At 37.6% G+C, this 18,644-nt stretch overlaps 1 protein-coding gene across 2 annotated transcripts; it reads right to left on the minus strand.

Annotated features, from left to right (window-relative positions):
* Positions 1 to 1,067: 1,067 nt before the first annotated feature.
* On the minus strand, positions 1,068 to 15,007 carry FGG (fibrinogen gamma chain). Of its 2 annotated transcripts, XM_082244172.1 has the most exons (10): positions 14,851 to 15,007; positions 14,492 to 14,545; positions 14,229 to 14,412; positions 14,020 to 14,110; positions 10,153 to 10,283; positions 7,734 to 7,867; positions 7,170 to 7,354; positions 4,878 to 5,155; positions 3,268 to 3,437; positions 1,068 to 1,209 (listed from the first exon to the last, which is right to left on the minus strand). In XM_082244172.1, exons 1-10 carry the CDS (start codon positions 14,917 to 14,919, stop codon positions 1,195 to 1,197), a joined length of 1,311 nt encoding a protein of 436 aa, XP_082100298.1. In that variant the 5' UTR covers positions 14,920 to 15,007; the 3' UTR covers positions 1,068 to 1,194. The 2 variants fall into 2 exon arrangements, with proteins under 2 accessions (XP_082100298.1, XP_082100297.1); XM_082244171.1 differs by lacking the exon at positions 1,068 to 1,209 and having other exon boundaries at positions 3,115 to 3,437.
* Positions 15,008 to 18,644: the final 3,637 nt, after the last annotated feature.

Consider the following 18,644-nt stretch of genomic DNA (forward strand, 5'->3'; position numbering starts at 1 on the left):
TTTATAATACGCTTTCCGCATAATTCCTTTTCCATCATCCTTTCATATGGTTGGATATTGATACTTATCACAGCTTAGAGATTAAACGCTTGTCCAATACTGCCGGCCGATTGTGAATGAGGTCCCCCTTGGGGGGGGGGGGCAGGAATATAACATACCTGTTTTTTTTTTGTTTCTCACCCTCTCATTTCCTACCTCCCACCCTTCCCCTCCTCTCCCTTCCCCCCTATCCTAATCTCTCTCCTTTCTCTCTCTCTTTTCTTTGCACTTTATCCCATATACTACTCGGTCTCGCATAGTGGTCCAGAGGCTTTTTCCTGGATACTGGATGCGCTTGGACAATTTTTTATTTTTTTTTGTGCTCCCACCTCCCTTCATGCCGCCCCAGCCTCGTGCCCAACATATACTACTGAGCTCCAGTATCCCCTTCATCTCGCCTACGAGGCGGATGAAATAATTGTTATATGAAAAAACAAAGAGATAACTTTACATGAATCCAGCATGTTTGATAATATTCATTTTCTCTGTTACTGTTCTATGTAAATGCTGTGCCATACATCCCTGTAATGTTCTGTTCTCTTGTTATCTCAATAAAAATTGTTTATGGAAAAAAAAACAGTAGTGTTGGGTGTGAGGCAAGCTTTAAATGTATGATATGTTTTTTTACAAATTAAAAGTATGAAATGGCAATGGCCTGTCTTTTATTCCTCCTTATATATGTGTAATAAAGGTCTGTATATCTGTGTGGTTTTAATATATGGTCTTTGACTCACATTTGGCCCCTTTAAAAACCCCACTCTAGATTAAGTAGTTAAGGTAATGATCAAAAGATATGGCCCTTAAGGGTACACTTTATACCACAAAAACCTTTCTTAGTTCAGGAATTGCCATGCTCCACATAGGTTTATATAAGGCAACCCAAGGCAGATCATTTCAGAAGATGACTTGTAGTTGACTTTTGGTCTATGTGCAAAATAAACTTGTGGGTAAAAGCTCTAAAAAGGATAGAGGAAGGCTAAATAGCAAAACACAAATTGTTTTCTTTTGAATAAAATATTGAGACTGTATTTTGAGTTTAATATGTTATTTAATGTGTTTTGTTTTCCTATTTGACATAGTGCAAGTTTACAGACTGCAAAAATCTGGCATGTTCCGCATCCCACAAATCTCGTACTTTTATTTAAATGTGTCAGTTTATATGTCTCCGCCCTACAATGAGAGAAAATAATAATTAATACACCATACCATGAAAAGAACAAAAAACCCACTCTGGGAACACATAAACTTAGTACGTAACATTAAGCAGTTGAAGTAAAATTTACCAATAATACATTACACAGTTATTTTATAGTTACCTTTAACTTCCAAATGAATGTTTGTGCTTTATTCCTAAATCTTATAAAGTATCATAACTGGTAGCAGTGATGCATTAATGCAATATAATGTGTTCCCAAAGGTATGGTTTACTTCTCTAGTTGTACCAGTGACCATTGTCACCGAGAAAGAGAAGTTAAATCCAAAATGTAAGATTTGTTCTAAAAACAAGAAGTGAAGGGAAAATCTTTCAATCGAGCCAAACAGGCAAAATTCACCTCTACTATTCTAATGTCCTGTTGTGTCTCTGGGACAGGAAGCAAAGGTAATTTTCCCCAATGGTATACAGATAGAAAAAAAAAAACTATCAGAAGTTTTACCCTTCCCTACCCTATCCAAAAATTAAAAAAACTGGCTAAAGATAAGGGTTAAATATAATTAAATGAAGCAGCATGCGCACATGCTTAAGAAAATAGAGCGGGAACATGGTTTTCAAAACGGACTTTTTCAGATTTACAGTCAGACAGATCTCTTAAAAAAAATGTTGACTTTACACTTATAAGGAAAGGTTTGAGCTTTAGGTAGCCACATAAAATGTCAAGTTTTTTTTTTAACTATACTACAGTTTGTCAAAACATCCTGCATGTAGTACCTCATTATATCATTGTATGATCAAACCTTAATTACCAAGTGTTGAATATATAGTCATTACCAACTAAGTGCTGTTATATACCAAAATAATGTTTTCCTGCCATGCATAAGGCACCTATCTGCATATTAGATGTAAAATAGCCCTCCCTGTCATAATAGTCAGTATAAAAGTATTGCTTGGCAGCTTCAACTGTTTTAGTCTTGACGTGCTAATAGTTTGTGTAGAAAATAGCATCTCCACCCAGTAAAGCCTAGTACACATGGGCTGGATGTCATGTGACATGGGTCGGGTCAATAAAAACTGGCCAACATTCGGCCTATGTTTATGGCAGCTGGTTCCGGCTTCTGTCGGATGAGCATGCTGGAAAACCAGCAGCCAACCGGTTACCGATCAGTGTTCTCAGCCAATGGCTGAGAGTGCTGACTGGAGTGTTCTGGCCGGGGGGGGGGGGGGGGGCGACCAGAGCTGTTAGTTTTTGGGTAGAACAAAAAAAAAAAAAGCTAGTGGCGTGTACTAGGCTTTAGTGGGGGAAATTTACCATGTTAAACAGGAATCATCCATGCAAATTATGTAGAAATTGCCTAATCGTCTGTACATGTATCACCTAATAGCTATGAGAAATTCCACAAATATAAGAGAAACTCTGTAGTTTCCTAAACCCCCCCCCCCCCCCAAAAAACAAAAAACACAGGAATGACAAAAATGATCAGTGTAACCCTTTGTAAATCTCCCCTTTTCCCTAATTTGCTGTCGGACGGATATGATGGAGAATTCAGTTACAATATGGCCATATGTTGTCATTAGAGTGTACATTTTAATTGTTAAATATTAGATAAATGTCATTGGGAAAAAGTATGTTGTGTAACATCTGCCAGCCAGATGTCCATCTTGGACTATATTTAGGTAGAGAAACTTTATTTAAACAATTCAAATAATATGTTCAGGTCTTGTAAATAAAGAGTGTGTACTGTATTTATTGACATAGTTTCTAAAATGCTTGAAGGGAAATACATTTTTAAATAAATGCCAATGTGTATAGATTTATCTTAGTGTTTTTTTCTCAAACACAAACATACAAAATTTTACATTAAACTTGTCTGAATTTTCCATGACTTAATCCACACAGTCGTGTCAAAATGAAGCATATCTTCACATACTTTGGGTTTTTTATTGTAAACATAGTTAACTGCAAAACATGAAGTCTGGAGAATCATATAGACTGTAGATACATGGTCAAGGTGGGGTGTTGTAAATGTCAGTGTTATACAATCTTATATATCTCCTCGGCCTTCAGACCCGACCTTAGATCCTTTAGATACAAACTGCTGTCCACCATCTGTTCCATATCGGTTAAAAGGAATTATTTTCATTGAGGTTTTCTTCATTGAATACCAGCGGGTTCGCCATGTTACCCAAATGATACCATTGTCATAGCCAGTAGGTTTAGCGTCAGCTTCGGTGTAAGCACCACCTATAAAGGAACACCATATAAACACAGTTATGGAAAATTTTTTATAATATACAGCCCCTAAGACTGAACAGTGTAAACAAGTAATATTATACATAATCTGGATCAATATATCTACTGGACAACAAAATGGCTAAATTACAAACATTTACCAATATATTTTATTTCCACTTTAATAGTTGACTTTGTAAAACGTATAGGGTTCCAGATGGGAACCATATTTCATAACACACACAGATCTTCAATGGCTCTTTACCAAGCCATGGTATCACTAGGACAATGGACCTTCAGGATCCCCAGTGTTTAAAGTCTAACTGCACCAGTCCAACAAAATATCATCTGTGTTCTTTTTTCAATGCCGCACAGCTGCTTGTCAAAAATCTTTGCCAGGCCAGGCCTACTAATGCAATCTGCACTTTCACTCAATCCTTGTTAGTGTGGAATAAATGTTTTTATTCCAGGGCCTCCATAGGATTAAACTGGAGTGTACAGTGCATGTATGGGGAGCAGCTGTGCACATCTCACAGGATCAAGAACAAGTGAGAATAAAAATACTGAAGAGGGATGCTTAGGGTGGGGTGTTAATAAAAAATAGGCATAACTACAACAAAAGTGCAGGTATACATTTAAAGTTAATCTAAAGGTTGGAATTAAAAAAAAAAAATAATAACAAACATGGTATACTTACCTGCTCTGTGCAATGGGTTTGCCTCTTTTTATTTTGGGTTCCCTGCCGGCAGTCCTGACTCCTCCCCCCTGCAGAGTGCCCCCATAGCCAGCCTCTTGCTATGGGGGAACTCAAGCAGGCTTACTCCCGAGCCACACTCCTGTGAACGGACATTTTTCATTCACACACAGAGTGCAGTTCGGCCCCACTCTGTGCTGTGATTGATGGAAGCAGGAGCCAATGGCTTTCGCTGCTGTGTGAGCCAGTGAAGAGAGATAGACCCTGGAAATCTGCTGCTCTCATGTACATCTCTGGATTAAATGGGGCTCAGGTATGTATAAGGGGGGACTGCACCTAGAAGGTTTTTTACCTTAATGCATAGAATGCCTTTAGAACCACTTTAGGAAAACCTGTACTGACAGAAATATGGGGCCTATCAATGATGACCTTCAATGATGACCTTCTTCTAAAAATACTTGTTGTTTGGCTGTCCCTAACTTCAATACTTTATAATGTCAGAGTGAATTTAGAACTCCTGATCTGCATACTTACTTCAGGTAAGTAATTTAGAAAGCATGAAAGGAAAGGTCAGTAATAGCAGCCTTCATATTCTGTCAATGCATGTTTAAGGGGCCAAAGGTGGTTCTAACTGCCTCCAATTAGTTCTACTGGCACTAATTTAGGGCAGAATTTTTACCTTTGTCAGGGAGACAGACATAAGAAGCTAAACAGTGAACAAACCTATCCAGAACAATTGTTTTTAAAGTTATCTTTACCTTGATAATATTTGCCGTTGAGATGGCCAGCATGGCATCTGTTCATCCACCAACCAGAGCCATCTTGTTCAGCACAGTTTCCTTCAAATTTATCATTATCTTTGTCGTATGTACTGAACTGCATGCCATTGTGAGAGGTAAAGAACTTGTCACTGGGGTCATCTCCAAAATCATGTCCATCGAAGGCATCTCCGGCCTCACCACCAATGAAGTAAGCATAAGTCAGCCTGTAATTGTCCTTCTCAGCACCCAGCTTGAACATGGCATAATCGGCTGTGCTAGATAGACAAATGAAAGATAGTTTTTATATCAGTATGTTTTCATTCCTGTAGATGTATATTTTATGCCATTATAAGGTCAAAATAAATCATTGATTTTAGTTAATCACATAATTCCCACTATATGCCTTCTTACAGATGACTAATATGGTGATAGTTTTATTTCCATACAAAAAGAAAAATTATAGTCTTATCTTTCCTAGATTAAACACCTTGATAGACCATTTTAATGGATTTCTCAAAAAAGTAGTGTATTTACATTCTCATTTCAAAGACATCAACTCCAAAGCTGTATTCTCATTGGTCAGTATGGGCTACTGCCATTTATAGAGATATATATTTCGTATAACAATTTTTTTAATGGCTTTTATCTGTATTTAGAGGAAAAAAGAAGAAGTGCTTGGCGCTGCCAATATATGCGTTTAGAAGTGTGGAAGGTAGAAACTAGTATAGAGTATAGTATAGTATACTAGTATAGGAGTGGCTACTCCTGATGACGTCATACGACGAAACATGTAGAGTGCGCACCGCATCACTTCCGCTTGCATTGTATTGATCGGCTTGGGACACAGCTCCGGTCGGGAGAACGCTTACCGTTCATCACCCCACCGCCAGAGAGGACCTTGCGGCTCCTAAGTCCTAAGGGATCGTTAGCATTGTTTTTATGTGAGTACCTGCTTTTATCTTGGATGTTTTTAATAAAAGTCTAGCGGTATTTCACCATTTGGAGGCATCTTTCTTTATTTATATACATGTCCTGGAATGGCTTGGTTGGAGCATTAATGTTGGAACACCCCTACTAACACGCCAACTAGTTGTGACTCGGGCAATTGGAATATTAGAAGTGGACCAGGTGACCGGACCCCTCTGCTTTGGGAGCGATCCCTACAAATATCGACCTGCGCTCTACCCCTGTAGGGGTAGTACTTTCTGGTAAGCTCGGTATTTACTAGAAAGGGGAGCACCGGACCCATTGAATAGGGGAGCACCATAGTCTTCACTCTAAGAATCATCCAACCGGTCGCACCTGTGATTTTGGCACCTCATCACCATTTTGGACTGTTATACCTCTATGCGCTTTTTAAGGACTCAGTGGATGTTTTTTCTTATGCATTTTTGACCACTTTCTTTGCGCATTTTTTCACTAGCACACTATTGATTTTGAGATATTTTGTGTAACAATCACTTAGCCACCATTTTATATTTTTTTCAGCATTTTTTACTATTAATTTTTTGGATTTATTTTCCTCCATTTGTGGCCCACCCCATTGTCATTTTGGGGAACCATATTGGGCACTCTCTCTTCCCAGGCTTGGGATTGAGGTTTCTCTTCCTTTTTTGCACACGTCACTTTCTGGTCACTCAAGTCACTGTAAAATAATTTATATTTACTAATTTTTTCTACTCTACCTTTTTATTATCACTTATACACCTGTGTTACATATCACCAAATATTCACTGCACTATAATACCATTTTTGAATTTATATATTTATTTATTGTTTTAACACCACCACTTCACCCTCACTTGAAGGGCACTATATATATATATATATATCTTTTACTAGAGTATATTGTGGATGTATATGTCACCCTCTATTTATTCATTTTTTGCATACCTATTTACTTTTATACATTTAAATATTGGGTTTTAGGTTTTATGCTCTTACACTTTATTCCTGTTTTTACCTCACTTAATACCTCACTTATTTATCTAACATCCATTTTTTCAAACGTGCATAATATTTATAATATTTGTGACATCTGTGTTGTCTATACTAGTTTCTACCTTCCACACTTCTAAACGCATATATTGGCAGCGCCAAGCACTTCTTCTTTTTTCCTCTATATATCTAATATAATCTCTAGTGGGTTATATTCTGAAGTGGGCTGCAGCCAATCGCTTTTTTCTACCCCCTCCCTTCGATATTATCCTAAGCGCGGATTCTTTTTCCACTCTTGATTCTTTTATCTGTATTTAAACCCCAGACAAATATGTTGTCAGCTAAGCTTACCTCGTCTGACCATTCCAGTCTTCCAGCTCTATCCGGAGAACATATGGAATTGTACTCTGTGTACTTAGAAGATGTGTCTTCTCATTTCCTAACCAAAACTCAGTTGTGTCTGTTGGAGACAAGTATCCAAATCCTTCTTTGTACTGGTTCCAGTTCTTGTTGAAGTCCACACTACCATCAAGCCTCTAGGGAAAGAAGAAAAAAGGTTTGTTATGAAACGTGACAGGGTTACATATTCTAAGCTCATTGTGAAAAATAATATGAGCATATCCATCTGTTCTTTAATATGTGTTCATAAGTCCACAGCAGACAGTTACCAGGTTCACTTAAACACCTTGATAGACCATTTTAATGGATTTCTCAAAAAAGTAGTGTATTAGCATTTTAATTTCGAAAGACATCAACTCAAATTGACCCCAAAAATAGAGCAATATAAAAAGAACACTGGGGGTTCAAGTGATATGATCAATGATACATTGCTTCCAAGCTAAAAGGTGTTCAATGGACTTGTTGAAAGAGGAAAACCTTTTTACTTCACAAAATCTACAGTATGCTTTCACGCACCCTTTGTATAACAGTCCATCCTAAGCCAGATAAATCAATTTCACAATAAACCAGGAATTGTTGTTTGGCTTTAAGCGGCTTAATGTAGTAAAGTCCACTGGTACGCGCTCCTTTGTTTGCAACATCTTGGCAATCTAGGAAACAAGGACATTTCTTCATCAATAAAACCCTCTAGCTTGGGAAATTGCTGAAACAGTAGCCATAATACACTGCATTCACCCATTATCTTATCTCATCCTCTAGGATTAAAGCTCCATGCACACTAGCGTTTTTTATAAGCTCAAAAAAAGCTAGAATAAAATGCTGGATGAAAAATGCTGATGCTAACATTTTTGTGCCAGCTTCTAGCAGCAGACATTGCACTGCACTGCTCTAAAAATCACATGTGATGTCTGTGCGATGCAAATTCAGCCATACAGATTGTATGCCTGAATTCACATCGGATTCGGACCCTCTTTTGGGTCCGCAGCAGAATCGGATCGGATGGTGGTTCACACCAATGCGATCCGATTTATGTCAGAACTGCCAGTTCGCACTGCGATATGCGAACTGATCTGGGGGTGTCACTAACTTTGTATTGAGACCCCCAACGATTCACATATGGCAGTGTGAACTGCCTGCGATTTGAATGCCATGTGGGAACCCGCAGTGGATTCGCAGAGTTCCTGCATTGCATATATGTGAACCGGCACTAAGAGCAGAAAAAAAAATGCTAAAAACAGCTTCTAGGAGCTTAAAAAAACACTAGTGTGCATGGAGCCTAAAACTGAAGGTCAAAATTGAAAAGCAAGGGGGATTAAAGAAGGTGTGTGGAAACCAGCCGGTCCCTAGTTTGGTTTGATCTCCAAGCCCATCTGTTTCCCATCCATCCATCAGCATTCATGTACTTCCCTTGTGGAGACACTCAGACACTCAGGTTGAGTAGTGTTAGGAAGTGTTAGGACTGCAAGATACACAGGGCCTTGTTGTTGGCCTTGCAGCTTATACATGCGTTTGAAAATGTGTGTTAAATAAACCCCTGTTTTTAACCCAATTTGTTAGACAGGTTTATTTAGTTTGCTAGCAGACTGGTGGGTAAGTATACCAAACAAGGGACCGGCTGGTTTTCACACACCTTCTTTAATCCCCCATTGCTTTTCAATTTTGTTATATACAGGGATAGAGACGCTGAGCAGTGCTCGCCGGTGTCTCATCTAAAATCCCAAAACTGCCCATTTTTTGTATTTTTTTTTAAAACTGAAGGTCATTCTACTTATATTTTACAAATAGGAGAATGGTCCCAATGGGGTTTTAATGAGGCATCTACATATAGGGGAGAATCAGGCAGTAGAAAAAGGATATATATAAAAAGGTAAATATTTATTAAACATGTAAAAGGAAAAGAGGCTAAGTGAACAAAGCAATACTCAAAACCTTATAAAATACACATAATTTCAAATGACAACAAAGTACAGGTATCTGTGCAACACGGTTACCAAATCGACTAAACGGCACCCAATAGTAGTAGGAGCCTGGTAGATAGTGATTCGAACCAAGTCGTCGTATATTTTGCCACTCCTGGTTCTTCTCCACCCAATTAACATGCAAATGAAACTTTTAAACAAAATAAAAAGTTGTACATTTTCTTTACATGTCAATCAAATACTTTTGTTTAGGGTTTGTTCGATTTTTCAATTTTTAGTAGGGTCAAATCAAAGTTCTTTTGACTGTAGTCGAAGGAGCAGGATGGAACATTTCTTTTGAAGGAACACATTTGTATCAGCGAATGTGGTTTTCATTTAGGAAATTACATTCATTCCAAAATCGAACATTAAATCAAATAAAACGTAAGTACTGTACTTTCAAACATCATTCATCAAGTCATTGAATAACTACAAATAATGATTTTCACACAAATGTTTGTAGGAATATTCGTTTGAAAATCTGCTAGTGTATGTCCAGCATGAGTTTCAAGATTTCCTAAGTATATTGACCATAGCATAGTGACCGGGTGGCACAGTGGTGTAGTGGTTAGCACTTTCACCTAGCAGCAAGAGGGTTGTTGGTTCGAATCCCAACCACAACACTACCTGCCTGGAGTTTGCATGTTCTCCCTGTGCCGGCGTGGGTTTCCTCCGGGTACTCCGGTTTCCTCCCACACTCCAAAGACATGCTGGTAGTTTAATTTGATCCTGTATAAAATTGGCCCTACTATGTATGAATGTGAGTTAGGGACCTTAGATTGTAAGCTCCTTGAGGGCAGGGACTGATGTGAATGTGTAATGTATATGTAAAGTGCTGCGTAAATTAACAGCGCTATATAAGAACCTGAAATAAATAATACATAAATAAAGTGAAGATGCATTAAAAAGTAAAAAAGTAGAGGAAATTCTAAGCTCATATGCTACTCATATGTCATGTCTATAAAATGAAAACATACCTTTTCCTGTGATTTCCTGGATTTGAACGCTGTCTCTGCATGGCTGCTGGCATTGTACTTCCAAGGTTGTAATCTTCTGTTTTAGCAGGGCAATTTTTTCTGTGTTGGAAGTTAGTAATTCTTGCAGGTATCTATTACAAAATAAAAAAAGATATCAGCTTTACCGCTTTTACGTACAGTGTATACAGAGTTTCCTTTTATTTTCATGTAGCACAGAGCAATGAAGTCCTTAATATATATTCTCTCTTTTTTCAAGGGAGCTTCATAGTGACCATGACATATTTCTGCTATATTCATTTACAACAGGTTTAATGGATGCAAAAGCTGCATCAGTCTGAGCGTATCCATAGGGATTGTATCGTAAGAGATGCTTCTGTACACTATCCTGAATGAGAAATGATTTGTAAGGTTTGTTCACACCGTATGTAACATTGCGTCTTCTTGGTGTGTATTCATTTGATGTATGTTGTGTTTCACGCATTAGAATTTTATTCAATTGATTTAAATAATATAATGCAGATCAATAGGCCCAGGAGCTGAGTTTTTCACAAGAAACTGCAATCCAATATACAGCATTAGTGAAACAGGTCCTATTGAAGACACTAGGGGGATGATACTGGGGGATTCTAGGGGTGATGTGCAAAAGGAGTTGAGGTTGTTCTCTTATTAGATTGAATGTTTACTTTGCAAAGTAAAAGTAAGTGAATAGGGAGAAGATGTGCTCACTTAAATACCCAACCACGTGGTAGCAAAAAAAAATAAAAAATTTAGTGAAACAGGTCCTATTGAAGACACTAGGGGGTAACACTAGGGGGGTGATACTGGATGATACCAAGGGTGAGCTACTAAAGGAGTCGAGGTTGTTCTCTTATTAGATTGAATGTTTACTTTGCAAAGTAAAAGTAAGGGAATAGGGAGAAGATGTGCTCACTTTGAACACCCAACCACGCGGTAGTAAAAAAAACTTGCATGAATATGACTGAATATTTAAAGTAAACATTGTATCATTTTATTCACTAACATTAATTTTGCTATTTTATTCTACTTCTTTTATAACTTATTCCTAATGTGTAGCACTACAAGCCCCCGTTCACACTGAATCTGACTTTGAAATTGTGTGACTTCACTTGAAGTTGCACGATTTCAAAGCCGCAGGCCAGGTGTGACTTGGCTGACATCTGTGTGACTTCATGCACAGATGTCTATGCAAGTCGCACCTGAAATCACACAAAATAGTGCAGGAACCTTTTTTTCTTCAAATCGGTGCAGCAGCGCAAAGTCGGAGTCGCACCAATTTGAACAGTTTCATTGCCGATGTGGACCTGTCAAATCACATGACAAGTTTGAACGGGGGCTAAAGCAGAAAGCAAAGGCTGAATGCTTAATAAATATAGACATTAACAAATACAAACTTTACACTATGCAAAAAAAAAATATATAAATATATAGATAGATAGATAGATAGATAGATAGATAGATAGATAGATAGATAGATAGATAGATAGATAGATAGATAGATAGATAGATAGATAGATAGATAGATAGATAGATAGATACTGTATATATATATATATATCTATAGATATAGATATATAACAAAAAGAAAAAAAAACATAAAACACACTGATGATTTACATCAAGCCAATTGCTTTATGTATATAAAGTTAGGTTAAATGTTACATTTTACTACAGTAAAAAAATGTTTTTTTTTTTTTTTAAAGGCAGCACAAAATTCAATCCTCTAGCGGCATTTTAAACAACCTGACTATAGTAAAGTGGAATCTGATTTGTTTTTTTCTGCATTGCCTTTTTACATAAATCCACCGTTTTTAATTTTTAGATACTAAAACCCTTGTAGCTTTATCTTTTTGGAAAACTTTGCTCTGTTGGGGAGATTTCCATTCATTTTCTGTCTCAAAGATGCAACAGGAAATTAAAGGAAATGGGTGTCCTGATTGAAATATTTATTTTCACCTTTTTTCTGGTGACAAATGTGGATTTCCCATCCACTTTTGTCCAATGACAATGGCCAGCAGGACGAAAACAGAGAGTAGTTATGCCCAGCAGGGATACACGCAGCAATGAAGCCCATACAATGCTAGCACACCAAAGACAGAAAACCTCACATTTTTACTGAGATCTTGGCAACAAAAAATAACCTATATAGTAAAAACCACCGTTGTTTTACTATATAAGCTACCTTTTGCTACTAAGATTTCAGTAAAAATTTGAGATTTACGATTCCATTGCTCCCTGCAGCTTTTATGCAGTTAATTCAAATATGCCTTTTTTTTAATTCATGTACAATAATGTTCATTTAGTTTTTATGACTGGGAAATATCTAGTGCCAAATTTTATTTCTGTCCAGAGTGATAAAGCGCATTTGGGGATGCCGCCAAGCGTATTAAATATAAAACTTGTATTTTGATGTTACAAAGGCATCATCATGCTTTTATTTGTATTAAATTGTGGAAGTTGAAAATTCCCATCATTAAAGATAAGCTCTGGTTCACTTTGCTCTAAGGACTTCAATACTACCAGTGGGTCAAATTCCGATTGATTTACTGAAAGAATAAAAGGATATTCACTTTGCAGAGTAAATATTCAGTTAGCTTAGTAAATAAGAAAGATCTGTGCCCACTTCAACAATCCTGAGTTTTCAACTCCCATGCATATAATTGGGTTTAAAGTAAAAACAGCTTCACCATAAAGTGTAAAGTGAACATTCTTTTCTCCTTTAATAAATCAACCCAATGAATGAGAGTGATCCAAACCTGATCCAAAATGAAGTGAATTGGAAAAACTAGTATCTCCGTATTAGTTTGATAGTATAAGAAAAAATGTTCAACCTACTTGGTATTTAGGGTAAAAATCCCACTAGACCCTAAATGCTGTCTCCTGAATGTTTTAGAGCCGGGATTCCCAAACTACGGCCCTCCAGTTGATCAGGAACTACAATTCCCATCATGCTTGTCATGTCTGTGAATGTCAGAGTTTTACAATGCCTCATGGGATGTGTAGTTCTGCAACAGCTGCAGGGCCGTAGTTTGGGAATCCCTGTAAATTTAGAGGATGTCATTGAGGATGAACATCCTAGAATAGCATTAAGAAGGACCCTTTTCCATGCTCGTAGGCTACTTTTAATAATGTGCAAGTCCCCAGACCCCTCTACACATAAGTCCTGGGTGTCTTCTATGGGTCCGGCTTTACTCCTGGAAAAACATATTTTTACAAGACGGAGTTTCCCAGGCAAGTTTGAAAAGTTGTGGGGACTATGGTTGGATACCCCTGGCCTAAGCCCCCTGGAACTGGTATACCAGAGATGGTTTATGTGTCCGATCAGACCATAAGGGTATGATGGTTACTTAAATTAGATGAATATTTGTGACTGATATATTTTGGGTGGTATGGAGTCATGATTGTATAGTGCTGGCATAGTTCTTGATAGAAAGATGTGGACCCGGGCACCTGCATTTGATAATGTCTATGTACTTAACTTTTTCGGCTATGTAAATGGCTGCAACTTTTATTGTATTGCCTTCTTTTCTGTTGGACTGTTATGATATCGGTTTATTACAATAAACATTTTCCTGATTTAAAAAGAAGAAATTATGCAACCTTCAGATTGATTTCTACCCTCATTTATTTATACTACTAATACATTTTTCTGACCTGAAAATGAAGTATATTTCTCTTGAAAGCTAATTTTACAAGTGTACTGTTAGACCATATAAAACATTAAATTACTGAATCCTTCAGTACTGAAGAGTTTGCTTTTGTATTGGTGAAAATAAAATACGGAATACTAAAATATCATTAAATTAAAATTACAAAATACAAAGATATCATTAACACAGGAACACTCACTGTATGCTCTGTTCATTCTGCACAACTGTCTGTTCATATCTTGAAATATCATCCAACATAGTTCTGGATTTCTGAGTTGGGTTGTCAGTAGCTGATAAACAAAAGTTGACATATGTAAACATGCGCCTAATTCGTTCAGCGATTTCCTGCGAAAAATCAAATTTACTCTTGTATGCGTACAAACATACTGTATATTTACTAATGCTTACTTTGTGGGGACGTTGGGGGCCTCCTCCCAATTATCCGGATGTCCTCTACAATTACAGTCGTGTCTGAGGTGTCATTAGTAATTCTTCCTAACAGTCCTTCGAGGTATTGTAGTTCTGTATCAACCTCTGACTGATATCTGCTTAAGAAGTCTGAGACTCCGCATGTAGTTGGACAGTATTCCCCCTACAAATAAAAAGATCTGTAAGATAATACTGTTCCAAGCTACAGAGTTCTTAGGGAAGACAAAATAAAGAATACTTACAAATCGTTCATCTAAAATGCAACAGTTGTCCCTGTTTGGCTGTAAATTGTATTGCTGTAAAAAAAAAGAAACAGAAATAGTGATAAAAGAATCTTAATATTAATAATAGTAATAATAATAATTACATTTAAATACATTAAATATATTATATGTAGTCAGTCCTTGTTTTCATATATATCGTATATTTGCAATAAATTGTACTAAAATTATATATTTATGTTTGGCTTAACCTAATTTATAATAACGTATTTCCTATGAAAGGTAAAAAAATAAATAAAAAATAATAACGTATTTCCTAATTTCCCAATCATATTAATTTACTAAATGTGTTCCTCTTATAGAAAAATGTTCATACTCACGCAATAAGTGCTGGAGAAGAGCAGTACAATCTGGATGAAGAGAGCCCCCTGCTGGTATATTCGTGACATGTTGCAGGTCCAATATGCCTTGCACCTGCTTGGTTGGTAGTTCACAAATGAAGTCAAGCTTGTAAGTTGCTGCTGTTATATGTGTACCCTCTGACCACAGGTAACATTGCAGACAGGGACAAAGGATTGTCCAAAGGTCAAATGAAGGGGCAGGGGAGGAGGAGATCACAGGCGATGACCCTTAGGGACATTAGTCACTCACATTGCAGCCAACATTTGAACATTTGCACCGTACTAAGAGTATTAACTCTTAACAGACAGGTTTAAAATTTGATGACACAGATATTTTGTTTATTCCTGGATTAGGTGGATGTCCTTGCAAATATTAGTTCATATCATCATTATGATTATCATTAAAAATAATTTACACAATTATGCAAGGAATATAGACTCAGGCTACTTAAATTGCATTTATTTATTAGCTTGATTATCGGATTTTATTTACAATATTTATTTATGATTTTGCCAAAATCTGGAGGACCACTTGAACATACAGAAAGTTTGTTTGTGAAACCGTATAAAATATCAGTTAATAATACCTGGGGACATTTGTTGCTCAGCTGACAAATTTTTAGTATTTAACCACTTGAAGACCAGGCCTTTTTCTGACATTTGTTGCTAACAAGAAAAAAAAAATTTTTTTTGCAAGAAAAATACTTAGAACACCCAAACAATATATATATATACATATATTTTTTTATACCAGAGACCCTAGAAAATAAAAGTCATTGCACTATTTTATGTCACACTGTCTTTGCGTAGCAGTCTTGCAAACTCAATTTGTTTGGGGAAAAAAAAAAATGTAATAAATTAAACGAAAAAAAAAAACAGTAATTGTAGGCCATTTATTTTTGTATAACGTGAAAGATGATGTTACACCGAGTAAATAGATACCTAACATGTCATGCTTTAAAATTGTACACACTCGTGGAATGGCGAAAAATTACGCCACTTAAAAATCTCCATAGGTGATGCTTTAAATTTTATTGACAGATTACCTGTTTAGAGTTAGAGAGGAGGTCTAGTGCTAGAATTATTGCTCTCTCTCCAGTGATCATGGGGATATCTCTCATATGTGGTTTGAACACTGTTTACATTTGCGGGCTTGACTTACATATTTCAGGGGCATTGGGCAGGTATGGTATATGCATAGTTTTTTTGGTCCAAGCTGGACCATGGTAACCATGGTAACTACTAAAAATATCCATACCTACAATTCTTTTTTAAGCTGCGTGATTTTGTGAATGTTATTCTGTTTTGCTTCTATTTGGTTGACATATCCCTTAGTATTACTATGTGGATTTTTATTTTGCATAACACTGAATGGCATGGTAGACCTGCTTTCACTAAATGAGTCTGCATTGGAGCTTTTGTACTGGTATCATCGTTTGAATCTGGAGTGCTCAACAATTTCTGCAATGAGAGAAAAGTAGATCACTGAGCAACTTTATTCCATTAGATCCAAGCAAATTGAAAAAGTATTGAAAAATTGAAAAGTAAGAAGAGACAGAGGGGATATGATAGAAACTTTTAAATACATAAAGGGAATCAACTCGGTAAAGGAGGAGAGCATATTTAAAAGAAGAAAAACTACCACAAGAGGACACAGTTTTAAATTAGAGGGGCAAAGGTTTAAAAGTAATATGAGGAAGTATTACTTTACTGAGAGAGTAGTGGATGCATGGAATAACCTTCCTGCAGAAGTGGTAGCTGCAAATACAGTGAAGGAGTTTAAGCATGCATGGGATAGGCATAAGGCTATCCTTCATATAAGATAGGGCCAGGGACTATTCATAGGATTCAGATATATTGGGCAGACTAGATGGGCCAAATGGTTCTTATCTGCCGACACATTCTATGTTTCTATGTTTCTATGTATAATTTTATAGTAAATGCACCATCATTATATCTTCTCCACTGAAATAAAAACAAAAGTGTATCTAAACCCAAGAACAAACATTTAATATATAACAGTTTACCAGTCCTCAGATGTCAATGATAAGGAATCAGATAGAAGAAATATATTTAATAGTATATACAGTATACCCCAAATATAAGAAGTTCATTGTTAGGGTTAATGTATATTTTATTAGTTTTATGTGAAAGTGGACTGAAACTTTACTAAAAAAGACCCACATATTGCCAATGACAGTATCATAGCAGTTGTGAACACATTTTAAATTTACAGAAATCCTTTGAAAAACTGACAAACCTATTGCCAGAATTCACATAAGATTATGAAAGTGACATTTCATTTCCTTAGGTACGGGAAATGACAGCTCCAAAGAGAACATTTTGTATAGCCTAGGCTTTCTTAAACTGTGTTTATTTTATACGTGGGCTGCAGTTGTCCAGCTTGTACTATTTGTTTTTGAGAGGCGTCTGTAAACACAGTTTATCTTGAAGGTTACATGTGTTTATTGCTGCCCAGCAAATCAGCACAGGTAAGTTTTTCAACTTTGCATTAAGTTCATGAAAATTGGGAGAGAAATGTTTCCACGACATTATAAGTCATTTTAAATTGGTGTAAAGTATATCTTTTTTTTTTAACCACATTCCTCCTGGCCACTGTACATTTATGGCTGGGTGGGACAGGCATTGTTCTGGGTATGGGTATCATGTGCCCCTGGGGGCATGCAGTGGCGCAATTCTGTGACTGTTGTTCTACCGGACACAGTGGATTACCGTTCCAAATACCTAACGTTTGTGCTCCGCCCTGATACCATGTGATCGCTGTGACAAGTTATAGCAATCCCATGTCTAGTAGTAAACAATGGCTGCCATTACAGCCATTGAGAACTACTGTGATCTCTGATTGGTTACCAGTGCCGGCTGGTGCTCCATGAGCCAGGGGGGCGGCAGATGGACCGCACCATACACCCCCCCCCCCCGGACCACACCAGGCCGCACACAGTACACACAGCATTACAGTACAGGACCCACAGCATAGCATGACATGACAGTACAGTACAGGACCCCCCCCCCCAGCTCACTCACTCAACCGCAGCAGACAAACGGCGACAGCGGTGGCGGCTTCTTCCCCGTCTTCTGCGTCTCCTCCTCCCTCCTCCTCCATGCCCAATGGCATGGCTTCTCCTTTCGGCCATTTAGAAAACGGGTCTCAGAACCCACTTCCTGATTGGCCAGGAGGAGGATCCGTCTGACAATAGCGAATTTTCATTCGCTATTGTCACACAACTGGGTGGGCTCGGGGCGCACTGCCTTTTTTTTAGCCTATGAGAGCCTCTGGCTCTAATCACATGGCTAAAAAAAAGCCCCATTAAAGGCCATGCGTCCGGCGCCCCGCATGTAGATTAGGTAGCCGGGCGCATGGATAGAGGGGCGGCACCCCTGCGCCCCATATGCACCAGCTGCCACTGTTGGTTACAGTGATCACATGGTACAGGGCCAAGCACCGCCCTGTACAGTCAAGAACTGTCAAAAATAATTGCATTTACAGCAATCATTTAAAAAAAAAAAAAAAACCCAATCAGCAGTGCAGTGTCACTATGGTTACACAGGACAAAGGGGTGTGCCCCAAAATTGTAGTCCTGGCAACCAACTTTACTTCCTGTTTGTTCAGCTTCCTGTTTGTGGATCAGCTGATTCCTGTGTTCCAGTCACGCTGTTTCCGGTGACCTGTGCTTCACCCCTGTTCGGCCATGGCAGGTGGCTTTCTTACACAGGATCTGCCCTCCATCCAGATCCCCCAGTATACACAGGTT

The sequence above is a fragment of the Pelophylax lessonae genome, assembly GCF_965119305.1.
Source record: "Pelophylax lessonae genome assembly, chromosome: 1".
NCBI lineage: Eukaryota > Metazoa > Chordata > Amphibia > Anura > Ranidae > Pelophylax > Pelophylax lessonae.